The sequence below is a fragment of the Euleptes europaea genome, chromosome 2 (assembly GCF_029931775.1).
Source record: "Euleptes europaea isolate rEulEur1 chromosome 2, rEulEur1.hap1, whole genome shotgun sequence".
Taxonomy (NCBI): Eukaryota; Metazoa; Chordata; class Lepidosauria; order Squamata; family Sphaerodactylidae; genus Euleptes; species Euleptes europaea.
Window position 1 is genome coordinate 190,152 of NC_079313.1, and position 19,258 is coordinate 209,409.

General features: G+C 57.4%; 1 protein-coding gene across 1 annotated transcript; it reads right to left on the reverse strand.

The window, feature by feature from the left end:
* Window positions 1–458: 458 nt before the first annotated feature.
* Window positions 459–15,183, reverse strand: CHERP (calcium homeostasis endoplasmic reticulum protein). The gene is made up of 17 exons (XM_056867541.1): window positions 15,015–15,183; window positions 11,684–11,868; window positions 10,889–11,026; window positions 10,295–10,446; window positions 10,034–10,145; window positions 9,848–9,937; window positions 8,659–8,887; window positions 8,294–8,478; window positions 7,695–8,127; window positions 6,112–6,350; window positions 5,650–5,783; window positions 5,431–5,517; window positions 4,348–4,497; window positions 3,862–3,972; window positions 3,497–3,591; window positions 1,664–1,849; window positions 459–505 (listed from the first exon to the last, which is right to left on the reverse strand). The coding sequence occupies exons 1-17, from the start codon at window positions 15,115–15,117 to the stop codon at window positions 459–461; spliced, it is 2,676 nt and encodes an 891-aa protein (XP_056723519.1). The 5' UTR covers window positions 15,118–15,183.
* Window positions 15,184–19,258: the final 4,075 nt, after the last annotated feature.

Genomic DNA, 19,258 nt, shown 5'->3' on the forward strand with positions numbered 1-19,258 from the left:
TACCAGCCTTCCATTAAGAGGGGAAGAGATCCCCCACCACCCGGCTTCCATCAGAACTGCTACTGGGGAGTGTGGGGAAGGAGACTTCTGCTCTTGCCGCTGTGAAAAGGAGCAGGCATCCCGCTTGCGCTCACTTCTCCAGTCTTTTCTGGGCCACCTGGTTTAGACTCCAGCCTGAGGAGCTGATGGTGCTCAAACAATAATGTGATTGGTTGCAGTACCAAATGGGCAGGTTAGCTTCTACGGCCTGAGCAGGCATGGGGGGGGGGGGTCTTGGGTACCTGGCAGGCCGTTCACACATGCAGATTCCACATTGGGATGAATTTGCCCATGGCAGCGACCCCTACCCCCCAGCTGAGAGCAAGAGGTGTAAGCATTTGGGTGTGTGTTTGGGGGGGTGTTCTTCATGTGTTTGGGGGGGAGTTCCAACCTGTTCTTTCCTTGCAGTACATTGACCGTCACAAGCGTCCGTCCACCTCCGGCCCTGGAGCAAGCTTCGTGTGAACTGGATGAAGAGGAGCACGGGGCCGTTGGCCTTTGGGGCCCTCGGGAAAGGCGAGGCAGATGGCAGGGACGGCCTTTTTTAGGCAGCAGGAGAGGGCTTTTCAGCGGGGGAGGGGTACCCGTAGTGTTGTACAAAGGGGAGGCCAAAGGAGCTTTTAAGGGGCCCTTTAGGTCGACCGGTGCCAGGCATCTGAGCTGAAGGCCAGCCCCCGCTGCCGCTGGAAAACTCCACACTGAATTGAAAAGAGCCCAGCTGAACATTTGTCTCGGGGCCGTATCCTCTCCCCTTCCGCCTTGCCCAAATAAAATCCAATCCTCATATAGTAAAAAAGAATCTTTTTATTGGGAGGCAACAGTAGGGACTAGATGGTAGCCCCTTGGGGATGGGGCCGGGGGGGGGTGATTCCAAGAGGGCCAGCGGTTTCACAGCTGCTCAGTCTACAAGAGCTGCCACCTCTGGCTCAAAGAGAAGGGCCGCAAAACGGGGGGTGGCTGCTACTGGGCAGGTGGGGGTGGTCCCTCCATATTGACCTCTCCCCCATTCAGTTGCCCAAAAAAGGGTGTTGTGTGAGGGGGCTTCCAGGCATACTTTGGGCTGGTGGGGGTGTCTACAGCACTCCTTCCAATTATCCTTTGGAAGGTATGTACAAAAATACAAAAAATGCCTGAAGAATTCCATTCCTTCCAAAGCACTGCAGCAGATGGGGGGCAGGCTGGGGGCTCCCGTCGTCTGGCCCAGCGTCCAGCCGCCATCCAACCGGCTCCCTCCACTTGTTAGCCTGGAGGAGGGAAACAACTGTGTGAGTGAGGAGGAACCACAGGCCCAGCTAAAGCTCAACCAGGCTGCCTTACGAAGGCACCGCCCTACACGGGGGGGGGGGGGGGAGAAAGAGTCTGAAGGCGGCTCAGGGCATTCTCCTTCAGAAGGGGTGGAAGTTTGGGGGTGTACCTCCCTTCAGTGAAAAAGCGGCCAGGCTGGCCTCAAGCACAAGCCAAGCTGGGAGGGGGGGGTTCTCTGGGGCTCAGATTTTACAGGAGAAAGGGGCAGGGGGCTTCTATTCTTTAGGGATGCTGTAGCCCCCCCCTCCACACACACACACACACACACACACACACGGGAGATTCTGAGTGGGACTCAGCCTCGCCAGCAGTCCCTTACTTTCATCTCTGGCCTTCATGCGAGCAATGAAGGAGTAGCTCTTGTTCCTCCGGTAGTTTTCGTAGGGATCATCCAGGGCCACTCCGACACCCTTGTACTGATCCCACTTGTCTCTGATGTCCCCTCCTTTAATGGGGTCCTGGATCCCCTGCTCCTTGGCCCCCAAGCCCCCAGATCCGCTCCAGCCTGAAACAGAACAGCAGAACCAGTGACAGCTGGAAAAATAAGACCCCCACCCCACAACAGCACCCTTTAGCCAGCCCACTGGCCCTCACCAATTGAGGCGGAAAAACCTGGGGTGGGGGGTGGGAAGGGACAGGCACATCTAGGCCAGCAACGCAGGAGGCAGCGGCGGTATCTTCTCTCTTGGGAGAGGTTTCCCACAGAGCAGACTTCCAGTACAGGTATCATTTGGAATGGCAAAACCTTGCAGAGACTAAAGCACGCAAAGGGCAGGTCACACCAGAGGGGGGCCGACAGACTCCTGCTCGCTGCATAGTAATATACAAAACTCCTGGGGGGTCACAGAGGAAGGGACAAAGGCTGCCCCCATCTATGTAGAGTTTTTCAAACTCCTAGAGCCAGCGTGGTGTAGGGTTTAAAGTGTCCGGCTAGGATCGGGGAGACCCAGGTTCGAATCCCCGCTCTGCCATGGAAGTTTGCTGGGTGCCCATGGGCCAGTCACACACACACACACACAACCTTGCCTACTGCACAGGGTTGTTGTGCGGATAAAACAGAAGAGAATGGTGTCAGCTGCTTTAGGTCCCCATTGGGGAGAAAGGGTGGTAGAAATAAATAGGTACATAACATAGGCTGAACACAGAAAAACATTAGTCCCTGACAAATCCTTAGCCTCCCTAAAAAGGGGTGGGGGGCACACAAGAAGGGAAACATTAACCCTTGCTTTGCTAAACAGGTCTTGAATGAATGCAGAGAACATTGAATACCCCACAGCCACATAATCCCACGTCTCCTTCAATCCCAGGCGCACACCTCACGGCTGACCCAGAGCGGCCCTTCAGGATACAGACAAGGGGTGCTCCTGAGTTTCACCATCGCTTTAAATCTTAGACGAGAGCCAGCTTGGCTGAACTAGGATCTGGGAGACCCCGCTTCAAACACACACACACAGCTCACTGGTGACTTGGGTCCCGTTGTCAACCTAACTCACCACACAGAGTTGTGAGAGCAAAATGCAGGCGGAAAAACCGATGCACGCCACCCTAAGCAGGATAAAAGTGAACTTAAATAAATAAGTGTACTGAAACACCACTGTGGGATTGGCTGATCTATTCCTGGGGCATCGGCTCCTCCTAAGGACAGGGATGATGGTAGTGTTGCTGGAAGCTTCTCCCACAGCATGATAATCGGCACTGATGGCTCTGAGTTCAGGTCCTGACCTATCTCCAGCAACCTGCAGCGCTCCAAGCCAGCTGGCTGCATCAAACACCCATGCTTGTCCTGGCACTCGGATTAGCTCTGGTTGTATACACATGCACACACCGGGGGCGGGGCAGGAGAGATGGTCTGGCTGAACGCCCTCTGCATCGTCACAGCCTCTCCTGCTGCCTCCTAGGGATGAGAGGAGGCTGCTTCAACCTCTCTCTCATGCCCCCCTCAGATCCACTCATGCTGGAAGCCACCCAGCCTGTCTAAGAACCACCAAGGAGGACACTCTGCGGTCTTTGGTGCTAAGCAGCCCCGGCCTCGGCCTTCCAGTTTGGTGGGGGTGGGGTGTCTGGAAGGGTACAGGGGGCTGCTTGGAGGAGGCAAAGCGAAGGGGGCTTCTGCCTCTGGCTTGAGAAAAGCAGCCCATGAGGAGATACTGACCCATCTTCACGAGCATCTGGTGCCCTTTATTTTCCTCTCCCAGTCTGGAATCAGAGACGTGACTCCCAGAGCTGGAGCCCAGTCCGGCTGCAGAGCTGAGGATGGAAAGTCTGGGTAAGGGGCCAGCACTGTGGACACTCTGCTTTCTGAGGGAGCCTGAACGGCCCAAAAGCAGAGCTCCAGTGACTGCGCAGCAGAGCCGGGGGGGGGGAAGGGGGGGTCCCATGCTGTGCACACCAAATGGGACATCACCTGGGTGAGGGCTGCGCGCTCTCTGCCCCGTGACCCATTCTGTTTCCCAGCTCCTAGGACCCCCTTTGCGGATGGATGAGCGGGTGCCACGTCAGCCTAAGGAAGAAACTTACGGAGGAGTTTGGCTGCGAGATCGGGATCGGTGCCGCCTTCCAGGGGAGTAGGATTTGGATCGGGACCTAGACCGCGAGCGGCTTCGAGAAGAGTGGGATCGGCTCCGGCTCCTGGAAAAGCATCAAGCGAGCAGCAAAGTCAGTTCTCTCCTCTTGAGCACAGGCAATTCCCAAGTGACCCACCCTCACCCCGGCAGCTTCAGCAGACTCCCTGGTTTTTCCCAGTCCACAGAGACAGCAGCCCTGGGTGGGGCTCTGGGGCCAAACCACTGGCCAGAGCTGGGAATCCTGGAGAGCTCCAGTTCTGAGGGCAAACAAGGCTCCCGGAAGGAAGATCAGCTGAAGAGACTGTCATCGTACTTCCTCCACCCCCATGGGCTCAAGGGAATCCCTGCTTGGGAACAGACCAGCCACGGCCCTCCCTGCTCCTCCCCCGGGGGCCTCCTTCGCCACAGAGGCCATAACCTGCTCTTTGCCTCCTTTTACCTGGACTGCGATCGGGAGTAGGATCTGGACCGAGAGCAGGATCTGGACCGAGACCTGGAGTACGAGCCTGATGACTTTGAAGACCTCGAATTGGAGCGGGAAGAGGAGCGGCCCCTGCTCTTAGATCGGCTGCGAGAGCGTGACGGACCACTGCGCCGGGTGAGAAGGGCCACAAATGAGGCAGGGGAAGGCAAGGCGGCTGGAAAGAAGAAGCCGGCAACAGGCCGGCGCAGCCGGGCCGAGCAGCAGGGCCCTTCTGGACTCAGAGAAGCAGGTTCACAGACACGGTCCAGGCATCCCCGGCAGGCCGAGAACTGAGCACAGGCAAAAGTAATGACACCCCCACTCCCCCCCCCCGGCAGCCAGATGGCAAGGGATCTGGGCGGCCCTCACAAGGGCACAGAGAATGCCCGGAGGGAGCCCCTTGGGAAGGGGGCCAGCAGGCCTGGCACAACACAGCTGAGAACTTCAGCTAACCCCCCTCTCTCTTCACTCTCTCCCTCAGGTGGATCTTGGAGGGGTGTGTGTGGAACGGCCAAGGGGCCGAAACAAAAGAAAAAGAGAAACCAAAGGAGAGAAATCATACCAGAAGTTCAGGATAGGGAGACTAAGAGTTCTAGAATTACTGGAAAGAGGGAAAGAAACCTAACAGGGGAGGAGACAGAACAAGAAACAGGAAGCCGCTCTGCGTGTTGCCTAAATGAAGACTTGGCTAATCAGCACAGTCCTCCCCTCCACTGAAGGAAAAGAAGAGTTGGTTTTTATACACCGACTTTCTCTGCCACTTAAGGCAGAATCAAACCAGCTTACAATTGCCTTCCCTTCCCCTCCCCACAACAGACACCCTGGGAGGTAGGCAGGGCTGAGAGAGCCCAAGGTCACCCAGCTGGCTTCATGCGGAGTGGGGAAACCAGCCCAGTGAGGGAGAACTAAGTCCCCTTTCATGCCTAGGAGGTCCATAACCACCTAGCTATCAATGAGGGTGCAAATGTACAACCCCCCTCCCAGTAGCACCTCTGCCTACAGGGCGCAGCCGCTCCCAAGACCCTTGCTCAGGACCCTCGCCATGTTCACAGCACTGACCTGTTCCTCTTTTCTTGTCCCTTCCGCCGCCGGGCACGCATTTTGGCTCTGAAGAACTCGTACAGCCCATTCTGCTCCCATCCCTCACTGGAACGAGCAGGAAAAAAGGGAGTCAGGCAGGCCGTCTCTCAGCACGGCGCCCTGAGCGAGCCTTGCCCAGATGCTGGGGGAGGGAGAGCAGCGAGGGCTCCGGGCTGGCTCTCCACAGGCTCTTCTTACCTGTTTCTGGGCCTGTCGTGGGAGGGAGGGCTGTAAAAGGCCTCCACCGCAGCCAGCAGCCTCTCGCTGGGGGGCATGGGTGGGGGCAGGCGAATGTCCTTGGGATCCAAGGGCTTGTACTCGTGGTCTTCCAGCTGGAAAAAAGGAGGCCACGTTCAAGTCACAGCCACCAGGAACAGAGTGGGTGGGAACCCTGTTCTGCGAAGGGCCCTGGCCTGGAGACAGAAGCAAGCAGAGGGGAGGCAGATCTGGCCTGCAGGGAGCAACTCTTTCAGACCTGCAGCACAAATGCCCCCCACCCACAACCCCCCAGGACAAAACTCCCGAGTGACAACGACAAGTAGAGCAGAAGCCCCACAGCCAGGAGTTCAGTGCCCGGCGCGGATAAGGGACACAGTGGGCAGAGGCAGGAAGCGCCACCGGATGCTTCTCCGCGCGTTCCAGAGATCCGCCTCCACTTACTTTGACAAGGGGAGCCATGAGGCCAGCGGGGAGGTCGAAGTAAGGGACGTTTGGCACCAGGCTGGGGTCGTCGTGGTTGACGTGAGGGGGGCCCTGCCTGCGCATGTGAGGGGGCTGCCCGTTAAATCCGTGGGGAGGCGGCCCGAAGTCTGGGTGCTGCGGCCCACCCCAGGGAGGGTGCTCGCTGATCCCAGGGTGCGGCATACGGTGTCCAGGGTGATGATGTGGGGGCCCGATCTCTACAAAGGAAGTCACACACACACACATTCAAGATGGCCACCTGACGAGGGGCAGGCCGGGAATGAGGGGCAAGGGGGACTCCTGTGGCAAGGAGAAGGGAGTACAACCCACACCAAGAAGTGGACCCCCCTCGGCAGGACAACGCCCACAGCCCCGGGGCTGCCCAACATCATCTCCTCCTGGAAGGAGGGCAGATCCCTATCGAACATAATAAAATTGCAGAAGCACAACAGATAACCCCTAGCATGCAGAGCTGGAAGCAGCACAGGGGGGCAAGGGATTAGCCCAAGGCTGCTACCAGCACGCCAAAAGTCCACAATGCATCATCTGCGGCAAGCCAGGTTGGCCAGAGAGATGGCATGTTATGCTTGCAGGTGGAATCAGGGATTGAGGGAAAGCAAATTCTTAGCTATTGTTATAAAAACCCTGCTGTGAAAACCTCCCCTGGAATACCTGCACCCCACCCACTGAGAACCCCTGAATTCTATTAAAAACCTTTCGATGCCCAGTAAAGCCGTCACAGCACATGAAACAACCCCGGGCGGGCGGCATCATCGCCTTCCATGAGGTGCTCCTGGTCCCCCTTCCTCTCTCACACAGGAGGGAACGGCTTTTTTCACAGCTGCCAGCAGGAGCCACCAAAAAACCATGGGAGCATTTCTTTTTTCATAGAATCATAGAGTTGGAAGGGACCACCAGGGTCATCTAGTCCAGCCCCTTGCACAATGCAGGGAATTCACAGCTACCTCCCCCCAATACACACACCCAGAGACCCCTACTCCATGCCCAAAATACAGGGAAGGAGAGCTCACCACCTTTCGAGGAAGCCTGTTCCACTGAGGAACCGCTCAAACTGTTAGGAAATTCTTCCTAATGCCTAGATGGAAACTTTGGATTTAATTTCAACCCATTGGTTCTGGTCCGACCTTCTGGGGCAACAGAAAACAACTCGGCACCCTCCTCTCTATGACAGCCCTTCAAGTACTTGAAGATGGTCAATAATATCCCCTCTCAGCCTTCTCCTTCGCAGGCTAAGCATACCCAGGCTCCTTCAACCTTTCCTCCTAGGACTTGGTCTCCAGACCCCCTCACCATCCTTATTGTCCTCCTCTGGACACATTCCAGCCTGTCTACATCCTTCTTAAATTGCAGTGCCCAAAACTGAACACAGTTCCTTAACTGCCAAAGACAAATTCACACAGATTTAAACTCCATTCGAAAACTACATGGCAAGAGTCCTGGCAAGAAGTGAAACCCGGCCCACCCAGGCCTCTCCCAGCCCCCAAGCTCGTCCAGAGAGGCTCTCCCGTGGGCTGTTCCCTCCCCCCAGCCCCGTCACTCACCCTGAGGGAAATCCCCCTGGGGGTAGTCAAACCGGTGGGGATAGGGGGGCCTCTCAAAGGGGTGCCGAGGGGGGAAGTCATCTTGCATGAAGCGAGGGGGGAAGCGGTTGAAGTTGTGTGGGGGGTGTGGCGGCTGGTTGAACTGGGGGTGCTGCTGGTGAGGAGGGAAAGGCCCCCGGAAGTGAGGGGGGCGCTGCATGCGGAAGGGGGGCTCCCTCTGGCCCCCGCCCCATGGGGGCTGCTCGTGCTGGTTGTTCCACGGCGCCTCGAACTGGTTGTTCCAGGAAGGGTCCGGCTGGTTGTTCCAGGGGGTTTCACGCTGATTGTTCCACCCGGGCTCCCTCTGCTCGTTCCACATCCCTTCGTGGTTGCTGTTCCAGGGGGGGCAGTGCGGAGGGCCCTGGTGGTGGGCGAACGGCGGCTGGTCCGGGGGCTGCAAGAAACAGAGGCAGGTGTTACTCACAAGGAACACAGCTGGATGTTGACCCTGGAAGGGGGGGAGGAGACGGCCGAAAACCACACCTTGGTCTGCAAAGGGCCCAGAAATTATTCCCCCACCCTCACCCTGCGCGCGCACACACACACACACAGCCCAGTACCTGCTGCTGTCCCCACGGGGCCACGGGGTGGGGCTGGTCAAACCAGGGCGGCTTATTGGGAGGGATGTGCTCGTGAGCGCCGGGCCCACGAGGCCCCGGAGCAGCAGGATCTGGGGCCCCGGCCCCTGCTGCGGATGCCTCGTAGTCGCCGGAGCCCGCGAGTGGCAGGGCAGCCTTCCCGTCGTCTGAAAGGTAAGAGCGTCCGCTGGTTCCAAGCCTGGCCAAGGGCCGGCCTGCTCCCCACTCCCTCCACGGAAGGGAGCCTCCGGGCAGGACTCTGCCCCAGCCCTGGCCATTGGGGGCCCCACCTGAAGAGGAAGGTCCATCACAACCCCCCCCCCCAAGGCCCTGGTCCCCCGGCATACCTGCTTGTGAGATGGCCGCTGCGGGAGGAGGCGCAGGGGCTGGAGCGGCCGCTGGGGCAGGAGGGGCCGCTTTCACCTCACTTTCCAGGGGGGGGATTTGCAGCTGCTGCTGCTGCTGGGTCAGGCTGCTGACGAAGTCCTCGTGCTGGCTCTTCAGGGTCTGCATCTGCTGCTGGAAGGCCAGCTGGACCGGCTGCACCACACTGCTGTACTCCGTGATGAGGGTGGCCTAAGAGGACGGAACAGAAGAAGAAGGAGGAGTTTTTTAATATATATATATATATTCTACCACTTAAGGGAGAATCAAACTGGCTTGCAATCACCTTCCCTTCCCCTCCCTGTGAGGTAGGTGGGGCTGAGAGAGCTGTGACTAGCCCAAGGTCACCCAGCCCAAGGTCACCCAGATGGCTTCGTGTGTAGGAGTGGGGAAACCAACCCGGTTCACCAGATCAGCCTCCGCAGCTCATGTGGAGGAGTGGGGAATCAAACCCGGTTCTCCAGATCAGAGTCCACTGCTCCAAACCACCGCTCTTAACCACTGCACCACGGGTCGGTGGGCGGAACAGGCAACGCTCCAAGCCACCACCCAGCTCACTCATGAAGACCTGCTACTCCATTCGCACCCCTCCCCAGACAATTGCTTTTTCAAATGCGGAGAAAGCCTGCTCAGAAACAAAGCTGATGCACACCTGGGGAGCTCATTCTGCAGGTAGGAAGACACTCCAGCTATACGTGCAGGACAGAGAGGGGCACGCTGCAAAGGCAACTCGCTGGTGGGGCAGGAGTGGAGAACCAGGACAGCTTTGTGCCTTAATTGCTCCTGCAGCCCCCCACCCCACCCACCCCCCGGCTCCCAGGTGACTGCAGCTGAAGCCTGGCTAGTGGGGCCCGGACAATGCTGGAGGTGGGGCCTATTGTGTGCAGGCCATGGTGTGCCTCAACGGAAGGCAGCCTGTTAGCTTCAGCATTTCCCAGAATGCTGCCGCTCTTCTGGGGAAGCGGCTTTTGCACACAGGGGTACGATCACTGGGGCGGTGGCAGGCCCATCTGCCCCCCCCCCCCAGCACTTCAGGATAACCACCCAGCCTCCCAGGGGAGAAGTTCTCACACCAAGCCCTGGATCGAACCCTCCACCGGCCCTCCCCCCCCCTTAACGGTTGCAAGAACGAGCCGCTCCCAGGGGGCTTACCTGGTACTGGCCGAGGCCCAGGGCCGGGCTCTGCAGCTGCTGGATGATGGACTCGTCAAAATAGCCATTCTTCTCCCACAGCTGAAGGAGCTGCGGAAGAGAGAAGGGTGGCCGGTTATCCAGCGGGTCCACGTCCAGGCCGCCCGCGCAGGGCCCAGCCAGGGGAGGCCCGGCCAGGAGGCTCACCCGGGCAATCTTCTGCTGCTTGTCCTCCTCCACGGCCAGGAAGCTGGTGCAGTAAAGGGGCACAACCACCTTCTGCAGGGCCGCCAGCAGGTCTCGCTGCTGCTTCCGCTGGCTGAGAGGGGGAGAGAGAGGAAGGCCCCCCCGGGGGGGGTCAGCTGTGGCCAGAGGGGAGGCGGAGCCCAGCCCAGCTCTCCCCTCCCCAGTCCTGCCCCGTGATCTCCCAGCCCTCTCCCCCTCTCTGCCCAAACAGCCCGGGCTCACCAGTGATGCAGCACGTCATTAATCAGGTAGATCAAGTGCAGCCGGAGCTCAAAATGCGCTCCGTCGGCGGTGATGCGGTTGCGCAGATGCCCCGCCATCAGCTCGCAGTGCTGGGGAGACTTTGCATTGCTGAACATCCAGTTCTTGCCAGCCTTGGGATACAAACCGACACGGTCAGACGCTGGCCTGGGGGAAGGCAGCACGGCACAAGGGACGGCAAAATACCCGAAGCCAACAAGCAGTGCAGAGGAAAGACCAGGAAGGACCCCCCCCCCCAGAGTTCAGGCTGGCCAAACTGGCAGCAACTTCAGAGATCTCTAGAATACCGGAGGGGGGGGGTCCTCCCACTAGCATGAAGGACTTGAATGGAGGCTCACAGCATCCAATCACTGTCTCCCCATACCCTTCCATGAATTCTCTTGAACCCCAAAGACAGGGGCATTCTTTCTGAACTGTCCCATTAGCTGTTAGTTCTGTTCCCGAGAATAGCAAGAACCTGTGCATTTCATACTGATTCTCCTCAGCCCCCCATGATTTCAAGCCCCAGCATAAACTCTCCGCCCCCCCCCCCCCCCCGGTTCTGGTACCACTTACCGAGATGGCATCTTTTGTGCACGTGTCGATAATCGGCTGCAGCAAGTTGTCAAATTCATTCATGTCCAGCTGGGTTTCCTCCAAAACTTTCTGCATTTGCTGTTCAAGAGCCACAGTGATTGCAGAGGTGATTTGCTCCTAGAGGGACATTTCAGAAGAAGACCATGAGCCAAGCTGTGAAGAAGAGTTCTGCCCCACCCAGGCCCACCGCTTCCTCCCAAAAGCCAAGCTGAGCTTCAGCACCCTCAAAGGTCGGCTGAAGCAGGAGCTCTTCTGGGCCATGGCCCTGTTCCATCAAAGCCCTCAGGCGGCCTCAACGCTTTCCTTTCTGGACAGCAGCAGGGGCACCCACACTTCGACCCCCTGAAGCCTGCCCCACCCGATCCATCCCTGCCCCCCGAGATGGCTCCAGGAAAATGTGGCAACACATCACCAGACAAGCCCCATGGCCTCACTTCCCAGCCCCACTTTGCCAAGAATGCCCCGAATCCAACAGCCAAGAACCTCAGGCGGGGCTGGAGAGGGATCGCTTCTCGCTCTGCAGGGGGTTCATCTCCCAAGACTCTTGGGAGCAACTTCTGTTTCAGAATGTTGCAAATGGAGCACATGGGTCAAGAAACTCAACACTCCTCAATGTGCATCTGCCCAAACCACACGCAAAAGGGAGAAGTGGGACTCCTACTTTCCAGGCAAGGCCATTCTCACACCCAGCCACAACACAGCAGGAGGGCTTTGCCATCCGTCCAGAGGCGGCCCGTGGCTTCCACGGCACGCGCACGGGCCGTGCGCCCTCACCTGTCTCAGGGCCAGGAGGTGCTGTTCCTGCTGCTGCAGATTCCACTGGCTCTGCTGGATGAGCTCTTCCATAGAGGGAGCCCCTTGAGACGCGGGGAGGGGAGCTGCCGCAGGGGGCAAGGACGGCTGGGGCAGCGCCTGGATCTGTGGGGCAGGCTCTATGTCCTGGCTCTGCTTGCACAGCACTGTGGGGGGGGGGGGAAGAGAGAGAGAGACACGTCAGGGACAGCCCCAAGAAACCAGGCATTGAAAATAAAACGCTCAGTAACCTCTATATACATTAAACTGTGTAGATCTGTATAGATTTATGGTGCAGCTTCACTTGGTATACTGTGCACAGTTTTGGTTTATGTATCTCAAAAAGGACATTGCAGAGCTGAAAAAAGTACAGCAGAGGGCAACCAAGATGATAAGAGGGTTGGAGAACCTTCCCTATGAAGAAAGGCTGAAGAGTCGGGGACTTTTCAGTTTAGAAAAGAGACAACTATGGGGGGGGGGGGACATGACAGAGGTTTATAAAAAATATGCATTGGGTAGAGAGAGTTGACCAAGAGAACTTTCCCAAAAATATGAGAACTTGCGAGCATCCAATAAAGCTGGGTAGTAAATTCAGGATGAACAAAAGGAAATACTTCTTTACACAGCGAGTCATTAAAATGTGGCAATTCGCTGCCAGAGGATGTAGCGACGGCCACAGGCACAGACGGTTCTGAAAGGAGATTAGACAGTTTCAGGGAGGAGGGGTCTCTCAGTGGCTACCAGCCATGGTGACTAAAGGGAACCTCCACATTCAGAGGCAGTCAACCTCTGAATGCCAGTGCCAGGAGGCAACATCAAGGGAAGGCATCAGCCTCTCTGCCCTGTTGTTGGCCCTCCAGAGGAACTGGCTGTAATCAGCTCCAAGGACACCGGGGCTGGGAGAGAAAGTTCCAGCTAATTAACGCCTGAGATCATCTAGTGCCGTGTTGGCGAACCTATGGCACGCGTGCCACAGGCGGCACGCTGAGCCCTTTCTATGGGCACGCGTGGAGCTGCCGGTCCCCCCGCCCGTCCCCCGCCCCCTCCTCGCGACCTCGACGCCATCTGCCTCCTGCCGCCCCGCTCCGCCTTAGCAGCAGCAGCAGCACCACCGCCCCACCCAGGCGCCGCTCCAGACCTGCCGCCGCCCGCTCATGCTCGGCCCCGAGGGCTGCCCTGCCGGCCGCACCGCTACACCCGCCGAGTTGCCCCCGCCCCCTCCTCCTCCCCCTTGGCTGCCCGTCCCCCTCCTCTGCCCCTCCTCGCGGCCTCGGCACACGTTTCCGCCGCGCCGCAGCCAACTTTGTCGCGGGGGCGACTCAGTGGGCGTAGCGGTGCGGCCGGCAGGACAGCCCTTGGGGCCGAGCATGAGCGGCCGGTGGCGGCGGTGGGTCCAGAGCGGCGCCTGGGTGGGGTGGCGGCGCTGCTGCTGAGGCGGAGCGGGGCAGCGGGAGGCTTGCGGGAGGCTGGCGGCGGGCAGCTCTTTCGCTTGGACTTACCACTGAGATGCACATTTCCCCCATCCAGATTCTCAAAACTGCATGGGGGGGTTGTTGTCTATTTGTGAATAGGAGGTTTAGCCTTGGACTTGCCACTGAGATGCACATTTCCCCCATCCAGATACTCAAAACTGCATGGGGGGGGGGGTTTGTTATCGATTTGTGAATGGGAGGTTTAGCCTTGGACTTGCCACTGAGATGAACTTTTCCCCCATCCAGATTCTCAAAACTGCATGGGGGGGGGGGTTGTTGTCTATTTGTGAATGGGAGGTTTAGCCTTGGACTTGCCACTGAGATGCACATTTCCCCCATCCAGATTCTCAAAACTGCATGGGGGGGGGTTTATTGTCTATTTGTGAATGGGAGGTTTTGCCTTGGACTTGCCACTCAGATGCACAACTCAACAATAAGCCCCCCTGCAGTTTTTTGAGAATGCAGATGGGGAAAATGGTGTTTGTCAGTCATTGCCATGATTTAATTTTATGGATGACAAAGGATAGCATAGTTAGTTCTGAAAATGAAATCCTTAATGTGTGGAATTCTCTGCCAAATAATTTTAAGTCAATGAAAACACTTGGGATTGCTTTCCTTACTTTGTTTGGATCATCTTATGCTTGTGAGCATAAGATGTTAACATATGAGTTGTTTTTTCTAAACTAAAACCTCAGTATTCAGGTTAAATTGCCGTGTTGGCACTTTACGATGAATAAGTGGGTTTTGGGTTGCAGTTTGGGCACTCGGTCTCTAAAAGGTTTGCCATCACTGATCTAGTGGGAGAGAGGCCTTGATGAGGAGGGCTGGACAGGTCTGCAGAGTGTCCGGTCACACTGGCCAATTCCTCTGACCCCCCCTCTGGGTCACATGCCCAGCAGCAGGTTTTGTTGGTCAAGTGACATTACAGACCATACATTTGATTGGCTAACCAGGATGTGGCCAACGCAGGTCTCTGAGCATAAAGTTAGATCCGTTGTTCTAGTTTTGCTCCTTGCATTGTCCCCTGCCCCCTCCCTGCTTGGTCCTGAGCTTTGGGCCCAGCCGCAGGCCCTGTGCCTGGTGCCTTGTCTTGCTGGGGGGGGGGGTGCCTTGCTGGCTGGATACTTTGTCCTGGACTTTGGACTTGGATTACTGGAAGAACTCAGCCTTTTGGGTGACACCTTGATATTTGAACCTATGCTTATAACTGGGGCAGTTAGTCTTCTAACATTCGTTTTGTTATTTTATCCTCGATGTTCCCTGCTGATGTTCTTATTCTTGCACAATTTTAATTATATTTTGTGGTGTCTTCGAATTCAGGAAACTTCAATCTGAATCCAGTAGTTTGGCCTTGATGAGCTGCAACTACCAAATTAATTGTTTTCTGAAACTTGGCTGAAACTTGCAAGGGTGACTTTCTTGATCTTAGTCCCAGGAAGGTCAGAGGCTTGACCCTTGGTCTCTGGCTGACTGGGTAGTGAAAGGGACTTGCTACCAACTGAGGCATGAGGAGTCACACTTCATTTTTCCCCTAATTTTGCTCAGTCTAACTGCCCCCATCCCGGAAGGGTCATGGACACTCTCAACACACACAAACACTTGTTTGGAATATGTTGTGATGCAGAACTGCCTCTGTATTCCCAGGGGTCTCACAGGAAGCAAGTACGTCTAGCTAGCTAAGAGGGCCAGAAGGGTGAGCCCCTCAAAGCAGCCACCCTGGAACAACCAAGGAACATGCCCGGGGGGGGGGGGCGGGAAGGAGAGAGTGGTGGGAGACAAACATGTGGGAACACTCCACGGCATCATCAAATACCCCCCTCACCCCTCCCACTGCCACTCACACTGTTGTTGCTCCAGGGCCAGCTTGTATTTGTAATAGCCATAGAAGTCACCCCCAAAGAGGAACGAAAACTTGGGGTTCTCCTTCTGCTTCTCCATCGTCATCTTCTCGAACTCAGGGCCGTTCCGGGCCACAAACTGAGCCAGCTTGTCAATGACATTGCGCAGTTCCTGGTCTGGAGAGCAAGAGAGAGACACACCCATCACCTCACAGCAAACGATGGGACCCGATTCCAGGTATTGTCCAGCTGGGTGTAGCAGAAGCATCATCTCCAAGAAGTCACCTCAGCTGTGGTTGTGGGTGCTGACTGGTAATAGTGTTCTGCCTCACTGAACTCTGATTCGGCAATGAAATGCGCAGGGCAGTCCTACGCATGCTTACTCATAAGGAAGATTCACTGGTCCAATTAGACTTGCACCTGGTATGCATGCATAGGACCGCAGAGCTTGAGTTTTGCACCAGGAACACCCCCCCCCCTTTCAAATCTCACTTCTGCCGAGGACTCCTTAGGAAGCCACTCAGCTGAGAGAATAATGAAGGAATATTGAAACTGGCCTACCCAGGCAGGTTCCCAAAATATATAGTCTGTAAAGTGCTCGGGACACATTAGATATCTGAAGTTCAGTGGATGGTCTCAAGTGTGTGTGTGTGTGTGTGTGTCTTCCCAACAGATGGGCACTCAGCCCCGGAGGGGTTTTCACTGGCCACCCGCTTCTGTGACCTTGAGGGCATCAGGTCAGCACAGCGCTTGCCAATGCTGGGGCTCCCGCAGGGTTTCGTCCAATTCAGGGTGGGGTCTCCTTCTACCTTCTGTTACCCCGCAAGTTATCCCTATAAATTTTGCGTGCTGACGTTGCATCCTCTGCTGCTGGTTTTTAAAAGTGGTATTTCATGCTTGAGGGGTGGTTAAGTGTCATATATCTGACAAAGGGAGGGGTGGGGAGCTTCTTCTTTGCCTCTAAAGTGCTGCAGCACTCCCCCTCTGCCGCCACCTGCCTGAAGCTGCCCCCCCTGGGCGGGCGGAAGGAGGACGACAACAGGAAGAAGAGTTTGGTGGTGGGTTTATATGCCGACTTTCTCTACCCCTTAAGGGAGAACCAAACCAGCTTCCAATCGCTTCCCCTCCCCCTCCCCACCACAGACACCCTGTGAGGGAGGTGGGGCTGAGAGAGCTCGAAGAGAGCTGTGACTAGCCCAAGGGCACCCAGCTGGCTTCACGTGGAGGAAGTGGGGGAAACGAATCCAGTTCACCAGATGAGCCTCCGCCTCTCACGTGGGGGAGGGGGAGGAGGAGGGGGAGGAGGAGGAGGGGGGGGAATCGAACCCGGTTCTCCAGACAGATCAGAGCCCACCCCTCCAAACCATCACACCGCGCTGGCAAATGTGTGGGTGTGATGGTGGGGTGGGGGGGGGGCGAGGGCGGCGGTCGGGGCCCACCCTCAAATTCAACCATGGGCGGAGTCACCTGGCCAAACCCTCCCCCCGCCCGAGAGTGGCCTCCCTCACAGGGCCGTTGTGATGACCAACGGGCCGAGAGAACCGCGGAGGCTGCCCTGGGCTGCTGCTTCCGCTGAGAAGGGGCGGGGGGCGGGGAGAGAGAGAGAGACACCTGAACCCCCCACCCCCCCGAGAGAAGCACAAGGACGTCGAGGACACAAAGTGGGGAGGGGGCGGCGGCGGCGGACCCCCCTCCTCGCGCAGCAACCCCCCCCCGCCGGGGCCCGGCCCCCCGCCCCGGTCATGAAGGCGCCCGGAGGGGGAGGGGCCTCAGTGACGTCACCCCGGGCCCCCCCAGGCCTTACCGTCCGGCGGGGGCGGCGGGGGGGGCAGCGCCGGCGGGGGGGGCGGCGGCGGCATCTCCATGGCGGCGGGTGGGGGGGTGGGGGGCTGGCGGCGGCCTCTCGCGCCCTCTCCCTCCCTCGCTCTCCCGCCCGCCCGTCGTCAAGCGCCGCGGCCTGCGCGCCCCGCACGGCTCACGACACCTGCGCGCGCGGCGCAGGGAAGCGCTTTACGGCCGCTCCGGCTGGGGCGGGGCGCGCGCGAGGGGTGGAGCCAGCCGGTGCCCCGCCCACGCACGGGGCGGGGAGACCCAGCGCCGCTCCTATCCGGGGGGGCGGGGGGGGCGGAGTGGCTCAGAGGCGAAAGACCCCGCCGCCCCCCCCCCCCGGCAGGCAGGCCGGCCGGCCGGAAGGTCCCGGGTTCAATCCCCGGACTGGGCCAGTGGGCGATGGGAAAGGCCCCTGCTCTGCCTGGGACCCTGCAGAGCAGCGCGGGCGGGCGGGCGGGCGGGCGGGCGGGGGGTCCTGATTCAGCAGAAGGGCCCGCTTCACGTGTTTATGCGTTTGGGGGAGATTCACCGGCAGGAGCAGCCCAGCCCACGAGAGGAAGGGCCGCCGAGGGCCCACGGGGTGCCTCCTTCCGTGCCTCCCCCTCCTCACACCCTTGCCACGTGGTCCATGCAGCTCGCCCACACAGGGCGCGTGCGTGCGTGCGTGCGTGTGTGTGTGTGTGGCGGGGGGACGGACACGGGAACACGCACCCCCCCCCCCCGCCGCTTCAGCCTCGGCCCACTGCCGGCCAGTTTCCTCCTTGAGGGTCATTCCCTTGTTTGTGGGACGGAGGGAGGGAGGATCGGGCAGCCCCTCCCACGGTAGCTGAGGTGGGCCGCTCCCCCCCCCCCCCCCAGGAAGGGAGAGCCCCAGCCAGCCCACCCGCCCAGGGGCAGAAGGTCTCCCTTCCAGGGGAGTTTTAAACTCCATAAATATTTCACACATTGCCATTTTATACACTGAGTAAGTTATAAATGTTGCATTTTATGTAGTTAAAGCAGTAAAATTAGTTCAGGTTTGATAGGAAAGCAAGTACTGCATGTATTTCAATCCCCCCCCCCAAACTGTTTTTTTCCTGGGGGAAAACCCCCCCCAGCCCCCCGTGGCTTCAGAATATCTGGAAATTTTACATCTCTAGCCAGGAATAAAGGCCCTTTTCAAAAAGACTCCACTAAGACAGACTTGCATTTTACAGGATTCAGCTTTATTTACATTTTTAATAATTAAAAAGCATAATTTCAAACCCTTTCTGTTACCCAATTTTAAGTTTGCTGGCTTGAAACAAAAACGAGAGTTCAGTGGCACCTCACAACCTGGCAAGAACCTCTGCAGCGCCTCTGGACACCGGTTTTGTTTAGCTCCTGCAAACTAACACGACCTACCCCCCACCTAGGCTTAAAAAGAAACCCTTCAGTTGCTGTACACTGAAAACAAAACTGGAAAGTTCACCCTGGTTGGGCCACGAGCAGCCTTCGTTTAGACATCATCAGTACATCCACATCCAGCTCAATGAAATTTTCCTTGCTCAGGAATCATTTAATAGTATTAACAAACCATTTAGGGAGAGTCTGCCCCTCCCAAGGTCCAGGAGATTAACATTGATCATCCCTCAGCAGACCTGATGGGCCCTGGTGCGCAGGCTGAAGGTTCTGAATCTGCAACTGGAACCTAAACTTTATAACACACACACACACTGAAATCCCCACTGACATTTGGGCAGGGAAGAGAGGCTAAAAGCCCCCCAACCAAAGGTCATTTTCACTTCCTGCCTCCAGAGGCTTCAGGGAACAATGCTCATTTAAGCAGCCCCCCCCCCATTCCACCCCATTTAAGTTCTGTACCAATCATCTGAACCCTACTTTTGCCACAAAAGGCCCTCCTTGAATATCCTCGAGCCCCCTCAACCCCGCCACCCCCCTTTCTCCCAGCATGCCTCAGTCCTAACAAGCCTTTCCAGACCATCTTCGCCCCTGCCGGACTGCCAACAGTCTCCCCAAACGAGGATTTACGCCACTGGGCCATCCTGGGCTGCCCATTTCACAAGGGCAAGGATGCAGACATGTAATCCAGGGGGAGGGAAAAGCTTTACTTCAACCTCTAAAAAGGAAAAAAAAAATAAGTGATGTCCATCTTTTCTCTCAGACAGGGCAGCTCTTATGATGCAGAACACGTTTGTGCTAAAAAATCTGGGGGCAAAGCTCTCCAGTGGAAATGGCACACTCCGTGGGGACAGCTCCAACCTGCCTGGCTGAATTTCTAAAGACCTGGGGCTGGGGGGGGGGGGGAGAGAGAGCAGAAGCCAACTTATTTTTAAAGGCTTGTCAAGGCTTTTAGCCTTCTGGAAGCCAGAGTTCCCCATTTTTCACCTGGGCAAACTCAGAAGCCAAGGAAGCCCTCCAGGTACAGAGTGAACAAA